This window comes from Pezoporus wallicus, unplaced genomic scaffold (assembly GCF_028554395.1).
Source record: "Pezoporus wallicus isolate ANWC-B61680 ecotype Strahan unplaced genomic scaffold, APGP_CSIRO_Pwel_v1 contig_749, whole genome shotgun sequence".
Lineage (NCBI taxonomy): Eukaryota > Metazoa > Chordata > Aves > Psittaciformes > Psittacidae > Pezoporus > Pezoporus wallicus.
The window spans coordinates 3,785,540-3,807,883 of NW_026641327.1; the positions used below are offsets into that span (position 1 = coordinate 3,785,540).

A 22,344-nucleotide genomic window follows, 5' to 3' on the forward strand; every position below is an offset into this window, starting at 1 on the left:
CCCTTTTCTAGCACTCAGCCCAAGTTCTGTGAAGTTGAGAGCGTGGTTTGTGTTTCTCTTTGGGCTGCATGCACACACGACAGCAGCTGTATCGCCCAACACAGACCAAATATCTGTTTTTTTGCTTTTATTAAAAGCACAAGTTATCTCAAGGTGTCTCCTTACCTGTGTCTAAATGTAGAAAGTCATATGAACACAGCTACTGCCCTGCAAAGTATGGATGGGGGATGACTTAGCTGTGATGTAAGAAATGGATAAATGTGTCAAATACAAAGAGACTAAGGATCTTTTATGAAGGAAACAAGACTTCCAGTGTCTGAACACTGTCCTAGAGCAGCTGGATTGCAGTTCCTCACAGAGAGCAGCAAGAGAAAATCCACACTGAAATTAAAAGGAGCTGATGTGCAGAATGAGAGATACATCAGAGGGATCCTGAAGGAAGGCAGAGTACCCTACAGAACAAACAGAAGGAATTACTCCAGTCTTTCAGTGGGACGGTCACCTTTAATCACTCATCTTTAGTTGAAACTGGTGCACTTACCTGTTTAACAACGCAGTTCTTTCCTAAGATAGATAAAATCTTTCCAACATACTCTCTTCTCAGCACCAACGACAAAACATGCCAATTTAAAAACTGTCCAATTTTTAAAAACTTAAAATTGTGCAATTTGCTTGGAAAACTGGAATAGTAAATCCCCCCCCTTGCCCAAGTTACAAACCAGTGCAGAAATATGTAAGGGTTTTTATTAATTGTTATTAACAGGTGAGCGACAATTTTCATAACAAAAAAAGGTTCATGAAATATTCTGAAAGCAAATGATTCTTGCATTTTACATATATATGGGCATTTCCAAAGAAACAACCAATCCAGAACAAGAGCTGTTTGGCAAGATAAAGCTCATAATAGAATTTTCAACATGATGACTTACAAAGGGGGAAAGTTTCTACAAATACGGAACAGATCGACAAACATGAGTTTTGGTAGAAACTATCAGGACCAGTGCTTCTAAACTTTACACACTTTAAAAAACCCTCCTCAAATAACTTTTCTGTCTTTATACAATGATCTGCAAAGTATCCATGAGAAATAGTTCAACAATTCATCGTATAAATAATCAATACTTCTCAAAAAGGGAAAGCGAGTATCAAACACATATTACATTGCATCCAACCCTGTACAATCGAGTGTATGATGCTTCAACTTACATATGTATATTGAAAAAAGTATAAAGTATACATTTCACCCTCTTGATTACATTTTCTTTAAACATTTTGAATGTCAATGACAAACTGGAAAAAAAAAAAAAAACCAGCATAAAATGCCTGACCTTTTAATACTAAAATTTAATGAATATGTACAAATCCAAGACATGATTTTCAAATACACTGACATTGATTCACTGGCTGCTGTTTGTAAGCCAAGTTGCTCAGCTGCCTGTATGCACATATGAAATGTGCCACAGCTGTGTGGTAAGACATTTCCCATATCCTGGTGGAATTATACACAAGATAAGTTATTCAATATACTGGGCAATAAGGGCATGTGTATGTGGCAGCCATAGCAGCTGTCCTCAGGCTGTCATACAAGAGTAGTAACTCAATTGCAGTCTCATCTCCCAACCCATATATGCTTGGCATCCAGACAAGCTTTGGCCTCTCTGGTGTTTGTGACAGTATCTTTATTTAAGTTTTTTTCCAGGTCTGTCCATCTACTACAATTTTATTTAAAAAAAAAAAAAAAAAATCAGTACATAAGAGACAAGTAAATCAATACAACAATATAATTAGTACTACCAAGGGGAGCAAAATCACAACTGAAAAACTGAGTAGCTGGCAAACATGTATTCTGTTTAAGGATTCTGTTTCATGTTAGATATTTTTGCTTGGTAACTGCATTAGGTTGCACATGCTACTTCAAAGGATTTATTTGCTGTCTTCTGTGTCCAGACTGAAATGAAACCAAAAGGAAACACTAAAAAACACCCCCCATATCTGCTGGAGTTCTCTATTAAAACCTGGATGTGCCTTCACCTGGAGTGCTTCCCTGCCATGCAGTAGCTGATTGCCTAGAGAAAATGTGTTTGCCAAGTCTAGCCCTCAGTAAATAAAGAACTGCTAATTAAAGAACTGACAGCCTACCAACACTAATCAAAGGCAAGTAAGAGAGAAGACCAGATGTTATAAACAAAAGTGTAAACACTGCCCCGTGAGGTCTAGGGCTAATTCCAAAAGGAGGAAGAAAAAAAGTTACTCTCCAAAATACAAGGCACATTTGAAAAAAGAAGGTGGTTCCTACTGCTACACAGACCCAGAGAACACTCAGCGTTTTAAGGGATTTCAAGCACGGAAATGCACTGTTCTGCTTGTTTTGTTTAAATCTAGGTATGTTTGTTTGCCTATGTTAATTAACTGAAAAAGCCCCCTTAAAAGTTTGCAAAGCTTGTATAACTGTAGACTTCCAATGTCATGCATAAGTGAAGCATTGAACCATAAGCTTGAAATTTAAGTCATGGGGACATATACTTCAGTTCTGGGAGAACTCGCAGTCAGAGAGGCAGATAGGGGCTATCAGTGCAGGCTGCATTTAGGTTTCTATCTGCAAATAACAAAAAGGACCTGTGTGAACCAGGTGCAACAGCTGTAACCCATGGAGGTTCCTGCAGTTGGAGGAACTGCAGTGCACTGGGATGCAGAGACAGTGGCACAGTGACATCTGAGGCACACTGTTGGTTTACAAATAAAACCTTGACTGAGAAAAAAGTAAGTATTCTTAACATATGTCCAGAATGATGAGCATATAACTTTGGGTTTATACACTCTCAAGTATTCAACCATAGATCCTAAGCTCCAATGAGACTTTGATCAATCTTTTTCTTTATGTGTTATTTTAATTAGCATCTTTTGGATAGCTCATTCATAAAATACTATTTGTATATTAAGCTGGAAGACAATGCAAGACTGATTAATTTGAAATATGATATTACTCCCCTCCCTCAAAATACTAATGCATACACTTATATGCACACACATTCACAAATATATATTTACATAAATGTATGTACATGCATGCAGGATTTATGTGGCAAGAAGCTTGCTCAAACATGTTTTCCAAATGTATGCCTCAAAATCAGTCTTGCTTAAAAAAAAAAAAAAAAAAGATAGTGTTGAGACACCATGTAAAATATCAGTGAAAAGGAGCACAATGTGCTATCTCACTTGGGGGAGAAAAATCACACTTCTCTGTTGATGGAGTATGACCATCAACCAGGTAAATCACTCTAAACCGAGTCCTGTTCTGCTGCTTCTGATTCCTGTGGAAGCTGGCATTATCTCTACTATGCTGCAGTCTGCAAAACAAACACACTCACAGAGTTTAAGAGCATGCATAGCTAACTGGAGCATCTGTTGTTAGACAGTGAAAGGAAAGGCAGCAACCTCTGCAAAAGTCCCATGCATATGCAAGTGCAACGAGGAGGAGGAACGGAAACACAGTAGGAGAACTTAACAGCTTCAGACTACAACTGTGATTGTCCCTACTATGCACAGTGGATCACATGAAATCTCGTTACTTCCCCTGCTTATCGTTTTCCTAACATGGCCTTTTCTGCTCTCTTGAACTTCTGTAGCTCAATAGCTAGCTCCCAGTATCTCAGATACAGCCACATAAGTTTTCCATTTTGACTTTTATTTCGGTTCAGCATATTGCCACAGTAGTTATCATGTTTGAAAATATCTTTTAAGCCACTTTCCATATGTAGAGCCATAGCAACAGGATCAGTTGCTGCTTTAACTAGCAGATTTTTCTCTATTTCTAGTCTCTGGCCTCTGGGTACCACAAGACTGCAGTAGATGTCCTGTCTTTCTTTAAGCCCCTCTTCAAATTCCTTTAGTAAATTATTGGCTCTCTTTTGCCAGTCTTCTTCCTTTGCCAGACAACTTTGGTACAAGCTACCTTCTGCTCCTGAGTGCAAAAGGACTTGTTTCTCTCGCTCTAACTTCTCCTGCTCCTGTTCTAGGATCCTTCTTTCTTCTACTAGTTTGCGACTCTGGGACACGAGGGCTTCCCGGTAACTCAGGGTTCTGTTGCGTTCCTTTTCAAGCTCCAGCTCCAAATGAGCAACTGTGCGACGGTTTTCTGTGATTATATCCCGGTATTTGCCTTCCAGATCTTTTTGTAAAGATGAATGTTTTTTATAGTATTCTTTTCTTTCTCTTTCTATTTCTTTTTGACATTCTCTGGTCCAGATCCAACCTATCATATATAAATTGAGACTTCGGACATAAGAATAACACATATAACATTGATGGGTATGATTAATTAACTATGTGAAGAAAGAAGCTATGAAGTGGTAAAGAACTTTCTTTCCTGCCTTCCCCAGTAATATTCACTTCTATTCACACATCCCACAAAATGTTTTTCTGTGGATCCATATTTCACTTTAAGTCACTTGAAATGATCAAGTTTCCTTTGAAGATGGACAGAGCCAGGTTGGGCACAGCCTTGGGCAACATGGTCTAGTTTGAGGCATCCCTGCCTATGGCAGGGTGGTTGGAACTGGATGATCTTAAGGTACTTTCCAACCCAAACCATTCTGTGATTCTATGATGCTATGAAGTAAAAAAAAAAAAAAAAATCTGCCAAGTCTTTTATTGTTAACACATGCACTTCTTGGATTAAAGAGGGAAAATAGTTACAGGAAATCGGACTGGAGGTTTCCAATATAGTAAATGCACTGAGAACCTTCCAAGTCCAGTACATAAATTATACATCAGCAGCTCCCTGAGTTGTTACTTTTGGCCTCTCTAGAACATTGTATGTCCACTCTTCTGAGACGGCTTTATAAATGGGAGCTTATTAAATACAGACTCAATTCCATCTGCGAGAAATAGCTGTTACTTATGCTATAAGCTGTGCTTACTGTTCAGAGCACTAAAAAAGAGCAGGCCAGAGGAAATCCCTAGACGGGGTACCACTGCACTACTTCAGAGGCTTCCCTTTGGCCAGCGGGCAAGTTGGAGAGGCCCGGGCACTACTTACGGAAAGCGGCCAAGCCCAGCATGGGGACCAGCAGGGCGTAGTTCCATCTGCTGCCTTCATCCCCGGGATCCCGTCGATTTGGCAGGATGTTCCAGTTGGGAGGGTCATTTAAATTATTCATGGAAGCACCTGCGAAGCACAGGGGAGAAGCACGGCCTCAGCGGCACGCAGAACACCACGATAGCCCCGCACCCAACCGTACTGCTTTCTGCCCGAAACCCTCGAACGGCGGCAATTGGGTACTTCACACGGACGTGATTTCCGACCAGAGCCCCCCCTGCGCGGCCCACCCCGCGCCTGTCCGCCCGCGCTCGGCCCCGAGGGCCTCGGCACTGCCGCTGTTACCGCCCACCCCTTCCACGCCGGCAGGACTCTTGACTGCTGGTGTTACCACCCCGGAGGTCCCCAGGCAGCCCGGACGGGAGCGCGGCCCCATGGCGCTGTCCCACAGCCCGACGGACACTTACCAGCCCGGAGCACGGGCCGCGGCGGAGTGCGGGTGCTGTCACTTACCAGCGGACGCGGCCCCCACTGGGCCGGCCCATTAGCCGAGACAAAGAGGGGGGTATCCGACGGGGACAGCAAACAGGTTCGCCCTATCCCTAAACGCTTTCGGTGGCCTGGCCCCATCCCAGGCAGCTCAGGTGGTGGGACGAGGGGGAGATTTGGTGGGAAATCCCGCATGCAAACACGCACACGCTCAGCCCGCGACTCCCCCCCTCTCAGCATAATTGGTCTCTCTCGCTGAGCCTTGCGGGTAGTTGAGTCGCTAGCGGCGCTTTCGCGCATGCGTGTTTGCTCCTTCCCCCGGGTCCGTGTGAGATGGCGGCGGCGGTAGCGGCTTCGCGGGGTTTGGCGAGGCGTTGGATGAGACCGGTGAGTGCTTGTTTTTGACCCGGCCCGGTCCGCTCTGCCCTGCGTTGGGCTGATTTCCCCTCCGCCGGCGTTCTGGTGGCGGGGAAGGGGCCAGACAGCGAAGCTGGCGCGGAGAAGCCCCTTCCGGAGGGGGCCGGGCCGTCTGGGCCTCAGGACTCCGTGAGACTCCTGCCTGTCTCCTTAGCCGTGGTGGGGGAGCGCGCCTGGCTCCGGCCTGCCCCGCCCTCCCCCGTGCTGAGGTGCGCGGAGGCCGGTGGCAGCCCGTAACCCGTTGTCTCCGCCGTGACCTTGGCTGCCAGCACCCGCCCTGGGGCGGTGAGCCAGGCTTGGCTGCAGCAACGGGGCAGCCAGAGAGCCCTGCGGAGCCGACTGCTCCCTCGGTAGACTCAGTTCCTCCGGCTCTGTTTCCGGAGCGGGGCTGTCCTTGTGGTCGGCTCAAGGGATTAACTGACTGCGGTTGTGGCCAGGCCGCTTCTCCTGGAGTGGGAAGCAAACGCGTAGCCTTAGGCCGTCAGTGGGCTGGCAGCGGGTACGGGGCGCGCCGGGAAAAGGCCCTGGGAGAGCTTGGCAGTTGGCGGCGCCTTCCAGCGCCAGTGCCTGGGTAGGAAGCTCAGTGCTGGCGCTTTCGGGAAGCTGGTGCGTGTCTGCGTGTTGCTTAAATCTGTTCAGCGTGTGTTTGCAGAAGTGCTTCTTCAGTGTCGTAACTGTTTTGTTGTAGCTGATCTGCAAGCAGTGAAGACTTGGTTTTCTCCGTGGTGAAGCGGGAGTTTTCAGTTTCTTTCCACTGTTCTCATCGTGCTTGTCCATGGTGTGTTTGGGATTACAGAAGTTAAGTGTGTGGGAAAAGGAGCATGTAAATGAAGCTGTAGGTGCCCCTCTCTTGTAAAGCAAGTGCAGAAAAGGCAACCAGCTGACAGGGAGAAGGGCTTAGAAGTGACATGTTTGGGAGGGCAGTGAACTGGCCCTGATAGGACTTTTAATTGCTAAGGGCCATGGTGTTCCTGCTAGCATAACAGTTCAGGATCAGTGCGACGACCAGTGTTCTTTCAAATTTAGTATAACTTTTTTTTTTCTGCTCTATGGACTTTTATTCAGGCTTATTCAGGACAACACTTAGTGGCAGCAGAAATTCTTATGTGTAGTTTTAACAAAAAAGTATATGGATGGGAATAGCAGCTTGTGAAAAAAAATAGCAGTTTTGTGAAAAGAAAGCTAAACAGTTGTGTGGTTTGGGGGGTTGTAATATGTTTCCAGTGTTCTCTGATGCAAAATATATTTGATAACTGTTTGTAGCAACTTAGAAAATAAAAGTTTTCTGAAAGGAAATCAGTTGCAAGTCTTTGTGGCAGGATTCTAACTGGAGGCTGTAGAAGGCTGTTTAAGGGGAAGAAAAACTAGTCAATTTCTTTTGCAGTTTTAGGGCATAAGAACAGTTTACAGGTTTTGGGATTGGGATTTTTTTGGTGTTTTTTTCCTCTTGGTCATTTGTAGTTTATTTAAGCAATACAAAGTATGTACAAACCTGTTGTGTGCTGGCTTTACCTACAGTATAGTTTTTCTTTCATTTGTTTGATGCAATAACTGAATGTACTGTTGCTTACTTATGGCGAATCATTTATTGCAGTAAAAAAAGCTGTACTGTTGCTGGAACAAGATTTTGGAAACGAGCAGTAGTAATACATGCTGGAGAATGTATGGCTGCTGCATTTAAAGTGTGCCTTGTAGCCTGCCATGTCAGTTACAGTTCTGCAGTCGAACTTCAGTTGCACTCAGGCCTGTGCAAGCAGTTTTGCTAGAGAGGACACCCCCTTTCAGGTTGAGCTGTGATTCTTGGGTAATCTGTTGTGTAGGTAAACTACATCTGATACTTGGATTTCATTGGGTGAACTAGTTGATCTGATTCTGTATGTGAAATATTAATGAAGATGGTAAATACCCAGAGTGTGATAAAATAGTAGGGTGGAAGGAGGAGAGTAGCTGCCTGGAGGAGGGCACTAGTAGAACTCCTTCCAGGTAGGAGTTAAGACCGGTCTTTCTTAAAAGATGGCTGTAAAAACCAGAAACGTGTTTGTGCGATGACCCATTAGATTCACTGTTATGCAAGAAGATAATTTGAGCAAACTAGTATGAGATGATAAAAGTAGGTTGAGGAAAGTGTATTGTAGTTCATGTCAGGGGTGGGGGAAGAGGTGGACTTTTGGCAGTGACACAGAGGGAAGGCCTGCTTGTTAGCATGTTACAGGGTGGTTGAACCATGGCTGTAACAGTTGCTGGAAATGGCAAAAATCAGTCCCAGTGCATTTTAGGATGTATTTCAAATAGGGAAGTGCAGAGGTCACTGTTATGTTCTGTGTTGCCATTCTCATCGATTGTACGTGCTGAGTTAGGTGTATTCTTCTGAATGGTGTAAAGAAGGGATACCAGGTTCCAAGGCATTGGAGTTTTATATGATGAAGACTAAAACTGTGATTATTTTAACCTGTCAAAGCAAAGCCTGGGTATTGGGTAGGTTTGGATGCTGTTTTTTTTTGTTTTGATTTTGAACGTGCCAGGGGAGAGGGAATAACATTACAGAAGGGGAAACTCTGTGCTTCACTTAGGTATTAATAAGTGGTTAATTTGGTCATTTAATAGAGAATGAAAAGAAGAGAAATATCTCTGACTTTTGCAGCAATAATGAGCTGGAACAGCTTTCCCTACCATCTGTTTTTATCTTCGTTATTCTTGCCCACCTGAAATAATTCAAATTCTCAGGATTGCTTGACATGAGAGGTATTTCCCATTAATTGCTGTGGTTCTCATAAGGACATCTTCCATCTTTACTGAATGAAAAACCTGCAAGAATACTACAGCATTAATTGTAAGCATATTTTTCTGTCAGTGCAGCCTCAGATAGGTCTGAGAGACTGTCTAGTATTAATAAAGTAAAATAACAGCCTGAAACATGCTGTTCTCTCATCAAGTCAAAACCTTTTTTTCCCTTTTATTTATTTATTTTTTTTTCCCCCGGAAAATATAGGAAAGCCAAAACTTCATTGCATGTAGCTCTCAAATATGTTGATACAATGTTTTTGTGTATGTGGTATCAGTGGTAAGTAAAGGTTTGTTATAAAAGTAGGGCAGCTGAGAATGCTGGCAGCCTTCCTTGTGGAAACATTTAATGTGAAATGTGTTCCATAACAGTTGTCTTGATTTCTGTCCATAGTGGCCAGCGGCATGCCAGACTCTTGCCCGCAATTTACACTTCACAGCCTATGGAAAGAAGAATGCTTCTACAAAGGTTTCTGATTCGGTATGTTTGTACTTCCTGATATCTTAAGTAACAGATTGGATAATACACAATGCTTGAGCGACATTAAACAAATGGGTATTGGTGTTTTGTGTTGCGCTCAAGTACGTAATGAGACTGAATTTTGAAATGGTTATCTCTTTTTAATGATCGTTTCCACCCAGGAGGGTACATAACACTTGCTGCAGGGGTCTTTTGAGAACATTAAACCTATACTGCTTGAATCCCCATAAAACTTAAGTTTGACCTAGCTTGAAATCTTTGTGATCATAACAAACTGATTTGTTTTCCCAGATTTCTACACAATACCCTGTAGTAGACCATGAATTCGATGCAGTTGTTGTGGGTGCAGGAGGAGCAGGTCTGCGAGCTGCGTTTGGTTTGTCAGAAGCTGGGTTTAATACAGCATGTATTACAAAGCTATTTCCCACCAGATCTCATACTGTTGCCGCACAGGTGAGAAATGAGATAGAACATTTAAAAAATCCCTGCTGTCAGAAAGCTGCTTTGGATAGGTACATCAACATCACGTTTCAAGGCTACGTTTCCTCTTATGGATATCGCATGTTTAGTTGAAACAATTTTGAAGGGTGATATCTGTTTAGATTCTGTTCAGTGCTTTTTCACTGCATTCAATGTAACTTTGCAATTTCCTGTGTTAAACAAAGCAGAACAAAATAAGAGCCACTGTGAACTGCAGATGTCTCTCGCAGCCACATTAAATATGATTTTACTGTATTTCTTGTACACAGGGGCATAAATCACAGAATCGCAGAATCCTAAGGGTTGGAAGGGACCTCAAAAGATCATCTAGTCCAACCCTCCTGCAAGAGCAGGGTAACCTAGAGTACATCACACAGGAACTTGTCCAGGCAGGCCTTGAATATCTCCAGTGTAGGAGACTCCACAACCCCCCTGGGCAATCTGTTCCAGTGATCTGTCACTCTCACAGTAAAGAAGTTTTTCCTGATGTTCACATGGAACCTCCTATGATTCAGTTTACACCCATTGCCCTTGTCCCATCACTGGACATCACTGAAGAAAACCTAGCTCCATCATCCTGACACTCACCCTTTACATATTTTTAAACATTGATGAGGTCACCCCTCAGTCTCCTCCAAGCTAAAGAGTCCCAGCTCCCTCAGCCTCTCCTCATAAGAGAGATGTTCCATTCCCTTAATCATCTTTGTAGCTCTGCGCTGGACTCTTTCAAGCAATTCCCTGTCCTTCTTGAACTGAGGGGCCCAGAACTGGACACAATATTCCAGATACAGCCTCACCAAGGCAGAGTAGAGGGGGAGGAGAACCTCTCTTGACCTACTAACCACACCCTTTCTAATGCACCCTAGGATGCCATTGGCCTTCTTCACTACTGTCCAGCAGGTCAACCCCCAACCTGTACTGGTACATGGGGTTGTTCTTCCCCAGATGCAAGACTATACTTGCCCTTGTTGAATTTCATCAAGTTCCTCTCCAGCCTGTCCAGGTCTTGCTGAATGGCAACACAGCCCTCTGGTGTGTCAGCCACTCCTCCCAGTTTAGTATCATCAGCAAACTTGCTGAGGGTACATTCAGTTCCCTCATCCAGGTCGTTGATGAAAATATTAAACAGCACTGGTCCCAGCGCTGACCCCTGAGGGACTCCACTAGTCACAGACCTCCAGCTAGATTCTGCCCCATTAACCACAACTCTCTGCCTTCTTCCTTCCAACCGGTTCTTGATCTACCTCACTACCTGATCATCAAGCCCACACTTCCTTAGCTTATCTATGAGGATGCTGTGGGAGACAGTATCAAGAAAACCTTACTGAAATCAAGAAAAACCACATCTACCACTCTACCATCATCCATCCACCTAGTTACTTGCTCATAGAAGGCTAAAATGGTGCATGATTTTTAACAGAAATGAGGGAAACCTACTAAAACAACTTCAGTGATATAATTCCAGGGAAATGGATTTTCATTTTCAGGGAGGGATCAATGCTGCCCTAGGAAACATGGAAGATGATAACTGGAGGTGGCATTTCTATGACACAGTGAAAGGGTCTGATTGGCTGGGTGACCAGGATGCCATACACTACATGACTGAGCAAGCTCCAGCTGCGGTGATAGAGGTGAGACTTGTTGAATTTTGTCAGTATTTATATTTGTAAGTGTTTATAACACAGACTAGCTTCCAAGGAGATCTGCTTCCTAGGAACATAATAAAATAACTTTTTGCCTTGTTATGCACAAGAGTTTCTGATGCTTGTATTTGGGTTCAACAGCTGGAAAACTATGGGATGCCATTCAGCAGAACTGAAGAAGGAAAAATATATCAGCGTGCGTTTGGTGGACAAAGTCTTCAGTTTGGAAAAGGAGGACAGGCGCACAGATGCTGCTGTGTGGCAGACAGGACAGGACACTCACTGTTACATACTCTCTATGGCAGGGTAAGCAGCTGTGAAGTAAACTTGCTTTTTTATTTGCAGTTTTATTTCATTTTTTTGTCTTCCTGTTTTCCCCTAGAGTTTGGGAGAACCAAACACACCTCCCTCTCTCCCCCCCAAAACCCCAACAAAACAACAAAAAACCCAGCCAAGAGGAAAAAAAAACCCACCCCAAACAAAGCCCAAACCAAATGTGTAGCTGTTCACATATGAATGAGGATTCCAGGGAAATGACTGATAACTATTCTGGTTTTCCTTCCTTCCTCAGTGAATGTGGAAGGATGTAGCTGAGGTGATGCTTGTTTTGTGTCAGGAGTGTACAGAAATAGATTAAATTGAAAGATACGTAATTGCTCTTGTGAACACAACAGGTGTTGATTAGTGTACACTGTCTTAGCTTTGTGGTCTGTAGTAGTTCTTCACTTTTAATACTTTTGGATCTGTTAACCACACCCAAGGAGAATTCATGTAAACATTCCACCAAAAATTTTTACAAAAAACCTGACACAGCAGCATTGGGGAACTATGAAAAGAAGTACAAGGCAGCATTTTCTTTCAGCTCATCTTCAAACAGGGAACAAGGGGAGATAACAGGTGTAAATGCATGAAGGTGTACTGTGCATTTCTGAGCTTGCTCTCTGGCAAGTAAGTGACTGCTGTTCCAGCATCTATTCCCTCAGTTCTGTAAACTGTAACTGAAGAAATAGTTGGTTATTTTAAAATGGTAGTAAACTACTTGAAACCTGAAATTAAGTACCTACTAGCTAATGTTTTTTAATTTACTTAGCAGCTAGCTAATTGCTCTCCTTCACGTCCACACTATAAATGTTGCTGCAACACAGCTGCTCAGTGTTGATCCTTGAGGGTATGAAAGAATGTTTGACTTGATGCCTGCTGCTTCTTCTGGTATACTAGGCTCCAGGAGATGTATTCCACTTCTCTGTGAGAGGTTTAAGTAAAAAAAACATGCTGGTACACGTATTAAGCAATGCAGCTGACTAAAGTGTTGCCAGAGGTACAGGGAAATAATGAGTGTTGCTGACTAGCTATGACTTCTTGGATTAAATGGTTTGGTAACTACTTATATTCCTTTAAGCTAGGTTGGATTCATTGGCAAAGTTTTATAAGGATTTGCAAAGAAACCGGTTTTCCTGATAGTTGTTTGGAGTAGTTTGTATCCTGATATAGCCCACAGGCATTGACAGTTTTGAAAAGAGTTTACTTTGGTTTCTGGGTTTTTCTTAAAGTTCCTTTTTTCATTTTCCTTCAGTCTCTAAGATACGACACAAGCTACTTTGTTGAATATTTTGCCTTGGACCTACTTATGGAAAACGGAGAATGTCGTGGTGTTATTGCCCTTTGCATAGAAGATGGCACTATCCATCGTTTTAGAGCGAAGAACACTGTCATTGCCACAGGGTAATGTAAAGTCTGTGACGGATGACAAACTTCAGAGTGCTGCTAGTTGAAAGTGTGTGTGTTTTCACATGTATTTGAATACGAAGTGTGGAGATGACATGTTGACTTGAAAAACGTAATTTTTATGTTCATCTTCCCTCCCCCTCCTGCCTTGATCAAAAGCAATATAACTGAATTCTGTCATACCCTCTGAAAGGAGACACATACTGATTTTATGACCAAGTATAAATTTAGTACCAGGTCTGACCTTGAATTCTAGAACAATGACATAAAGTTGGAATGTGTAAGGCATGTGTATGACCCAAATGGCCTTAAATTTTTAAAACATGCCATATGTTTATTAGAAGACTATATGCCTTAGTCTTTTGCTCCTTATGGCTGTCTCCTATCTGTTTCAGTGTGCAAAATATTTATAAGCATACCTATCAAAGAGAGACTGTTTGTTTGCCTACATAATTCGGCTTTGTTAAAGACAGGGCTGTTTTCATACTTGTGTTCTTTGAGGTATATTGAATACATAGATAGATACTTTTTGTGAGAGTTTGCCCTGAAATTGTGAGTAGTGGCAGTTCTCAGTAATGTTGGAAACTAACCTATTTGGTTTAGGTATAAGATTTAATGTTTAACACGTAATTTTAGACAACTGAGTTTTGAAATCTAAGAACGTAAAATCAGGGCCATACTGAGGATATAAACTACTGCTATATGTTGGTTTTGGTAGAACTGCTGGTAATAGTTCGAATGAAATCTAATGGTAGTGGATTGAGAGAATTTCCTGACACAACCTTTATCTGCAAAAAGGGTTCTGATACTAACCTAGCTGTTCTGCTTTGGAATTGTTATTCTTTTTCTTGGACCTTCTGTCACCAGCAGTTACAAGCATAACAGGGCAATACCAGTTTTTTTTCTTTCTTTCTTTTGTTTGAACTTAGTATGTGGCAACATTTATGCATCTTGCTTATTAACCCTCTGCTCTGTTTCTGTTATTGTACAAACAGCATAGCTGAGCAGTATGTTCTAGAGATTTCTTCTCCTTGCTAATTCTTTAAACTTTTGTGTTCTGTAGTGGGTATGGCCGCACTTACTTCAGCTGCACGTCTGCTCATACTAGTACGGGTGATGGCACTGCTATGGTCACACGAGCTGGTCTTCCTTGCCAGGACTTAGAATTTGTACAGTTTCACCCTACAGGTACAAAATACAAAATAATACATTGATTTTGACATTAACATTTTTTTGTTGTTGTTTTAAAATGTGCTCAAGTCAGTTTGCACTTTTCCATAGCTGTTCATTAGTTGTTTGTGACAGCCGTTCACACTTCTCTGCAACTGCTGTTGAATAGAAATCTAAGTAAGACTTAGAATGTCATAAGGGTTTCATCTGTTCTAATTTAAAGATCAGTGTTAAATATTTGGAGGTGCTGTCTTTACAAAACAAAAAGGTTTTTTATTCCAATTTATATTTTATTCCAAATTATATTATTTATTTTTATTATCAAATTTATTTTACTCCAGGCTGAAACCACTTCACCTTTAAAACTTACGTTTCCTTTTGCCTTTAAAATATTAAAGGGTTTGATAGTAGATACAGGAGCAATAGGATAGATGCAAGTATTATGGAATTACATACTAAATCTTTTGTGGAAGTGGGATAGTAGAAGTAAAGGTATATATTTTGGACTCTGATTTTTATATTGCAGGATCACTAAACTGTGGACAACAGTGGTCACAAACAAAAATATTTTTTTGTGGCTAATTAAATGCTTAGTTTTAACTTGTGATAAGTGGTGAATTTAATTGTTCATTTATTTTGCAATGTTATAGCAGTACACTGTTCATTTGACTTGGATAATTTTTTTTCCAGTTGAAGCTTCATTGCCTGTGTGATAATTCTGTAGCTTTTAATGTAATAATCAAATGTACGAGTTGGTTAGCATTTTTGTTTTCTATGATGACAAGTGCTGAAGGCTAACACTGAGTAAGCTTTGACATTCCACACTATTTGAAGCCATCCCCTATTGCCTTAGCACAGGGGAAGAGGGAACAAAGATGAGCAAACTGGTCTTGAGATAATCAACTTTACTTAATCTTTAACAAACTAATTGCTGAAGGTCTACAAAATCTTTGTAAAATTCTCCTTGCATATTGATGGGTGCAGATCTCTGTAGTTCTAATATTTTGGATAGTGTTGGTGTTCTAAATCAACTTGACCAGCTTTTGGAAAAGTATTTGAAAGGAGTAACAATACATGTTTTTGAGCAGTCCTTGGGGGGACAGTTCCTAGTGGTATGATTAGGGTGGAATAAAATCTACCCCTGTGACTTGCTTTGTTTTAAGAAGATATTGTTTATTCAGTCCTAGTCATCCTGACTGTGCAGCTCCCTAGAGAATATCTCATTTGATGGTTTGGTTTTGGGCTTTTTTTTTTTTTTTGACAGGTATCTATGGGGCTGGCTGCCTTATAACAGAAGGATGTCGTGGAGAGGGAGGTATTCTAATTAACAGTCAAGGTGAAAGATTCATGGAGAGATACGCACCTGTTGCGAAGGACCTGGCTTCCAGGGATGTAGTATCTCGATCCATGACCATAGAAATCCGTGAAGGAAGGTTAGTTAAATACCCTTAATGAAGGTGCAGAAGAAATACTTAATCATACTAGACTGTATAGAGTACAATACTTCATTTGATAAACGCCTGATGTTTCACGCAAGTGAGCTTTAATAACTGACAGCTGAACTCTGCATGCAGGGCAGAAATTTTGCTTATGACTTCCTGAAGATACTGAAAGGGAACAGAAGACATCAGGAGTCTCCTGCTTCAATTTGGTGCATCTAGACGCAATTGTTCAGCAAGTTTAATGTATATGCTCTTACTGCAAACAATGGAAATAATTTGGTGCTCTGTTCTCTTCACTAATTATCTTCAAATTTTACATATTTCTGCAGAGATACAGTGGTTTAACGTCTTAAATACTGTAAATTATGTAAGCAAAAAGCTGGGAGATGAAAAATATGCTTAAATATTGCCATGGTCAATAGTATTTTTCAAATATGCTAGATACTAATTTTTGTCAGATAACATTTGAAAATTATTTTCCCCACAAATGAAACAAATTGGATTAGAAATATTACTGGTGTTTGCAGAATTCCTGTTACATATTCCAGTGTTTACTTTTTTTAATAGGGGTTGTGGGCCTGAAAAAGACCATGTATACCTGCAGTTGCACCACTTACCACCACAGCAGCTAGCAACCCGTCTCCCAGGAATTTCAGAAACGGCTATGATATTTGCTGGAGTTGATGTCACTAAAGAGCCTATTCCTGTTCTGCCTACTGTCCATTATAATATGGGAGGTATTCCTACAAACTACAAAGGACAAGTAAGTAAAATATCGCTCAGTATTTCTTTTTACTGTAATAATAGGAAATTATTTTCCAAATAGAAAAGCATTAAAGATATTTTTCATATGTGTAAGGATGAATACTACTACTACTACAATAATAACGTCAGTACTTGTACACAATCTGGTCTGTTGTTGTAAATAACTTAAAAACCACGTTCCAGTCCATCTGGAGATGGGAATACCAAGAAACATCTAAAATGAAGTTACTGTCATGTCTGACAACAATTCTGTTTGTCAAGTTGAAGATAATATAGTTGAACAAAGATCAAACTAAGGCTCTGTTATAATCTATAGTGTAAGTCAGTGTATATTAATTCTCTATACCTCATGTAATCTCCATGCTAAAGCAGGTTCCTCTAACTTATACTCATTAAAAATCAGTGTGATGGTGTCAGCTGAATTTTTCTATTTCAGTGTATTGTACTTGTTAATTTTCAGTGTAAAATTTTGCCTTAGAAACGTCTGATCAGAATTTCTTCCTGTGTTTTTCTGTCTTGATGCAGAATTGTAATGAAACAGAACCACATACTTTTCATAAGAATAATTAAAGAAACCTCGGGTTTAGTGATAACCTGTATTTACATAGCATTGCTATTTACCCTTTAGAACCAGAATATTTATGGTTTTAGAGTTGGCAAAAACTTGATCGCTGTGTTTCATCCTTAGATGTACATGACCTTTGCAGGTTTGCACTGTTATAAACTGTTTAAGAAATGAGTGCTAATTGTCTGAAATGATAGGTTATTACACATGTGAATGGTGAGGATAAAGTGGTACCTGGTTTATATGCTTGTGGAGAAGCAGCCTCTGCATCTGTCCATGGTGCAAATCGACTCGGAGCAAACTCGCTTCTGGATTTGGTGGTCTTTGGTCGTGCTTGTGCCCTTACTATTGCAAACACTTGCAAGCCTGGTAAGTCTCACAGTTTTAGAGACATTTGCCTTTATGATTTAATTTCTTGTCCACAAAGAGTGGTTACTACCTAATTCAGAATGCTAGATATAGACTATTATTTGTTAGAAAAGGCAGAAATCATGTTTATGCTTTTTATAGGCATGTTCTTTGCCATGTGAATGTTTGAAGTTTACATTCGCTTTGTGAGATGATATTTTTAAAACTAGAATTGGGTCAGTGCTGTTGTGAAAACAGTTGAGATTTTTCACAAATTAGCAAAAGAGAATATTAAATATGAAGACTGACTTCTCTACATCCTGCACTGCATCTTGGATGTTAAGAAAACTTTCTTAATAGTGAAGAGACAAGGAGAGTATAGGAGAAGATAGTAAGGAGCCACAAGCTTATTCCATAGTTTAGGAGAATTTGCATCACGTGCTGCCTTTAAGGAATTAACAGCAGAATTTAGCCAAACCCATACATTTCCCACTAACTGTCACAGGAAAAAAAACGTGATTTGTATACTCTACTGAGAACTCTATTTTTAAGTGTATGGATAATATTGGTGGGAGTTCAGGAAAGTTATAATTAACCTGTACCTCAGAGGAAGAAAACAGATTGTGTTTTAGTTAAATCTGACTTTTAGTAGCTGCTAGTCTACGAAACTGATAGAAACCAAAACCAAGCCTGAGCTGATAATTGAATCTTTCTTATTAGGAGAGACAATTCCCTCTATTAAACCAAATGCTGGTGAAGAATCGGTTGCTAACCTTGACAAATTAAGATTTGCGAATGGAACCATAAGGACTTCAGAAGTGCGACTTAACATGCAGAAGGTAAGCCTGGTTAAGCTCTTGACTATAACGTGTGAGAAGCTGCAGTCAGTGGGGTGTGGTCACATTGCAAAATACACTAGGAAGTAAAATACAGTTTCTGGAAGTAAAAAGCAGTGTGAGTAAACTGTCTGTGTGCAGCAAAGGCTGTATCAGTTTTGTTAGTTTCTTCTTCTCTTCATGGTTATTTCTCTTGGGTAGTTTACCTGCTGTATAAGGGAATCATAGAATCATTGAGTCATAGGTTTGGGTTGTAAGGGACTTTAAAGATCATCTAGTTCCAGCCGCCCTGTCATGGGCAGGAACACATCCCACTAGACCGGACTGCTCAAATACAGTAGGGTTTCTTCTGTTTGGGATGAACAGAAGAATGTTTTTTATTCAGGCTGCAGATATGTTTGAAGTCATAACAGCTCCGTATCAAGCGCTGTTGGAACTCATGAAGCTATTTGGGATATTATGCACATGCAGTACATCAAACTGATTTTGCTTTACTGTCTTGCAGACAATGCAAAACCATGCTGCTGTGTTTCGAACTGGTTCTGTGCTCAAAGAAGGCTGTGAAAAAGTTAGCCAAATTTATGGTGATCTGGCTCATCTAAAGACATTTGACAGAGGTAATCTGATAGAGTACTATAGGAAAAGTGTGGTGTTTGGTGTGTTTTTTAGAAATTATTATTTTCCTCTTCTGAAAACCTTTTCTTGAAACTTTTGTTAAAGGTTTTGACCATTTTGAATCTTTAAAACTATGTTGTTAGAGCCCTGCTTGTTTAAATGTAGTGATTAATAAAGTACTTGATGTTACTGGTCACTTTCTGGTTGTATACATTTAAAAAGAAGCAGAGCCTGAACTTGGATTTAACTGTATAAGGTACTAAATGCTGTTCTCTCGGAACATGATTTGAAGTTGTTCGATTACTAAGATGAACTTTATTAGTATCTTCTAAAAAAGCCAGGGAGTTGCAAAAAGGTAGCAAGACTATTCATAGGTTGAACACTCAAGTTTTAATTTTTCAGCTGAGTAGATAGTGCTGCATACAGATACTGCTATGTCCTGCAGTGTGTCTTAGGAGAACTTAATTAAGTAAAACTGATGATGTACCTTTTGTCCTTTTGTGTATGTCTCTCCAATTACTGCTGTTGGATGTGTGTCCTAACAGTGAAAGTAAAACTGGCTTTCTGGGACAGCCCTCACCAAGCATTGATAAAAGTGTTACAGTAGCTTAAAATGTAGGGATCAAAATGAAGATAGATTCACGTAAATGAACTTGGGTCCACCTTGAAGGTACTTAAATTAAGAACTTTGTATAACTAGCAGGGCTGTTTGGGGTTCCCCCCCCCCCCCCCAAGGGTGGGAAGAAAGGGAAAGCCCTGTTGTCTGGATCTGTTAGGGATCTACTTAGAGAGCTACCATTTAGCCAGATCTTGTGATCTGAAATGAGGTATGGGGACTGAGTTGTAGGGATGATACAAAGCAGGCAAGAATCTATGATGTAATTTTGTCTCAGTAACACACATGCAACAGGGATACCTGGTAGAACTGAACTTTTCCAAGATTCATTATTATTTGTTAGAGTATAGGAATTGTTACTGAGCCTTGCAGGCAATAGTGAATAATTCCATATTGCAGAGTACTGTGACTGCAGTAGGTAGAGCATTGGCTGGTATAATTCTAAGTATCAGCAATAGGACAGAAGTAAATTGAAGAGTAGAACATCTTCCATAGCCTTTTAATATTTTACTAGGTATTGTGTGGAACACTGACTTGGTGGAGACCCTTGAACTGCAAAACCTGATGCTTTGTGCTCTACAAACCATTTATGGAGCTGAGGCTCGCAAAGAGTCTCGGGGTGCTCATGCCAGAGAAGACTATAAGGTATAAATATTTTCTGTGACAATTTTCCTTGTTACGTGTCCTTGGATGGATTATTTAAAAGTTGTAATTTCTTTGAAGTGCAGTCCTCAGAGTCTTGAGTTGGGATTAGTGTAGTATTTGTTTGGGGTCCCATATGCTCTGTTTTATCTGTTATTTGTTATATATAAATATAAAATGACCAATACATGCAACACTGGGTAACAATCCTGAGAGGAGAGTTGTGCCATATGTGCATCTGCATTATTAGATCTGAACTAGGACTATAGTAATAATAAGGTCATGAATGCATAAACAGGACTATTATTTTGTCTTGTGCAAGAAACTTTACCTTAAAGCCCTGGTTAAGCTTTCGTATTTAAAATCTGCCATGAGCAGTGCTAAAATAAAGCTTGCTGGCTATTAGGGGACACATTGTGTTACAGTTGTAATTGGAAACTAATCATGTGGTTGTGAAGTGATTTGCAGATGTAACTTCTGGTCTATACTAACCTAACTTTCTCCTTAGTTACGTGTAGATGAGTTTGACTACTCTAAACCACTCCAAGGCCAGCAGCGAAAGCCATTTGAAGAGCACTGGAGAAAACACACCCTTTCATATGTGGATATCCCATCTGGGAAGGTAGGTAGAGCGTGATGCTTGAGGGTCTTTCTCACTGTCAACAAACAGCTGCTCTCAGACACCTCTTGGTACTGTTGGTGTTTAACAGTAGGCATCTGAGAGTTTTCATGGTATTTCAAAGATGCAGCTGAAAAATCTGGCCCTATAAAAAAATCTTGAGTGGTTTACTTTGTTTGGTTTGTTTTGGGAGGTTTTATTTTGTTTTTTGTTTGTTTTTTTTAACCTGTCCTCTGGATCCTCTTTGTTTGCTCTCCCCCAGTTCCAGCTTCCTTGAATCTACTATGGTGACAAGTGAGAGCACCTCGCTTCCTGAATAGCTGCTGAGAACAGAAAGTGTCACACAGTTCTGTCCCCTAACTGATCCATTTGGGTTTTCTATATCCAAGACTTTTCTAGCTTAAAGAACTAGTAATCTTAGCCAAAGCTTCACTTTTGTCCAAAAGGCTTTTTAAAAGTAGTAGTCCTCATACCAGTTTTTGGTCAGGCTTTGCTTTTTAAGGCATTCAGTCAGTAGTAACTCAGTGGAATTTAAGTGTTACTTGTAGGTTACTAACTGTTCATTTTTTATGGAAGGAGGAGAATAATGGAGAAATAGGCTTTTAACATCAACGAAGTAATTCATTTATCTGTGTTAGTCATTCTTATTAGCTAGACTATCTTGTTTAAATAAAAAAGCTTTGTCTTAAAGTTCTTTGTTCTCTTTTACTTCAGGTGACCTTGAAATACAGACCTGTGATCGACAGAACTCTGAATGAACAAGACTGCTCAACTGTCCCCCCTGCTATTCGTTCATACTAGTAACTTAAATTTAACTGTCAGCCCTCTTCTAGAGGGGGTTAGTGTATGTAAGCATAGCACAAGCAAATCAAAATAGTATTGCCACTGTCAATTAATGGAAAATGCTGACTAAACTTCTCTCCAGCTTGTATTCTCCTGTGGCTTACTGTACAGTTATGAAAACGGAATACAGGACAGCTTATGTTCTTTCACCCATCTATTAAAACTGACAGGAAAAACACATGATGTGTCTAAATAAAGTGATAAAGTCTTATATTTGTATTTGTTCGAATGTTATGTATATAATTACCATACTTTTATTTTGGATGTATAGTTATTTTTCCATATTTTAAGAACAAGAAATGCAGTAGTTTTGGACAAGATTGAGATGCTGAATTTTATGAATGGGGACTTAAAGCCAAGCATCATAATTGCTGATGCAAGTAACATGAAAGAAAACAATGCAGTAGTAATTGCAACTTTGTTTTTTTTCCAAAGCTAAAATTGTAAAAAGTGCCATACTGTTGTGCTGTTGAAGAATACAAGATACTTCTACACCAGTTGCTTCCTCCCAAATATACCATGAACAGAATTTAATCTTGGTAGAGATCAGATATTATCTTTAGAATTTCTGAAGCTATTTTTATCATGTCCTGTGTATGTATTTCCTAGACTATATTTTGTCTCGAATCAAGGGGCAATTTTGCAGCTTATTAAAATTTGCCAGCTGTGAACTTCAATATGTTTTAATGCCAAGATGTAACTTGTAAGGTGGCAATAGTGCAGTTGCTAGCAGCGTTTCTGTGAACAGCTCCCTGTTCTTGGAGGACTGAATTGTAACTATGCAGGCTCAGTTGAATGAAGCATTCTGTAATTTTGACTGTTGAATGTT

The 22,344-nt window shown here is 40.4% G+C and overlaps 2 protein-coding genes across 3 annotated transcripts; one reads left to right on the top strand and one right to left on the bottom strand.

Annotated features, from left to right (window-relative positions):
* Nucleotides 1-3,158: 3,158 nt before the first annotated feature.
* CCDC127 (coiled-coil domain containing 127) lies at nucleotides 3,159-5,722 on the bottom strand. Of its 2 annotated transcripts, none has more exons than XM_057423079.1 (3): nucleotides 5,506-5,722; nucleotides 5,039-5,167; nucleotides 3,159-4,252 (listed from the first exon to the last, which is right to left on the bottom strand). In XM_057423079.1, the coding sequence occupies exons 1-3, from the start codon at nucleotides 5,720-5,722 to the stop codon at nucleotides 3,579-3,581; spliced, it is 1,020 nt and encodes a 339-aa protein (XP_057279062.1). In that variant the 3' UTR covers nucleotides 3,159-3,578. The 2 variants fall into 2 exon arrangements, with proteins under 2 accessions (XP_057279062.1, XP_057279063.1); XM_057423080.1 differs by having other exon boundaries at nucleotides 5,552-5,677.
* Nucleotides 5,723-5,843: 121 nt separating this feature from the next.
* SDHA (succinate dehydrogenase complex flavoprotein subunit A) lies at nucleotides 5,844-21,695 on the top strand. The gene is made up of 15 exons (XM_057423061.1): nucleotides 5,844-5,914; nucleotides 9,120-9,206; nucleotides 9,498-9,659; nucleotides 11,174-11,317; nucleotides 11,471-11,635; nucleotides 12,903-13,051; nucleotides 14,118-14,242; nucleotides 15,489-15,657; nucleotides 16,234-16,429; nucleotides 17,194-17,365; nucleotides 18,065-18,183; nucleotides 18,686-18,797; nucleotides 19,926-20,056; nucleotides 20,562-20,675; nucleotides 21,387-21,695. The coding sequence occupies exons 1-15, from the start codon at nucleotides 5,861-5,863 to the stop codon at nucleotides 21,471-21,473; spliced, it is 1,986 nt and encodes a 661-aa protein (XP_057279044.1). The 5' UTR covers nucleotides 5,844-5,860; the 3' UTR covers nucleotides 21,474-21,695.
* The last annotated feature ends 649 nt before the right edge of the window (nucleotides 21,696-22,344 follow it).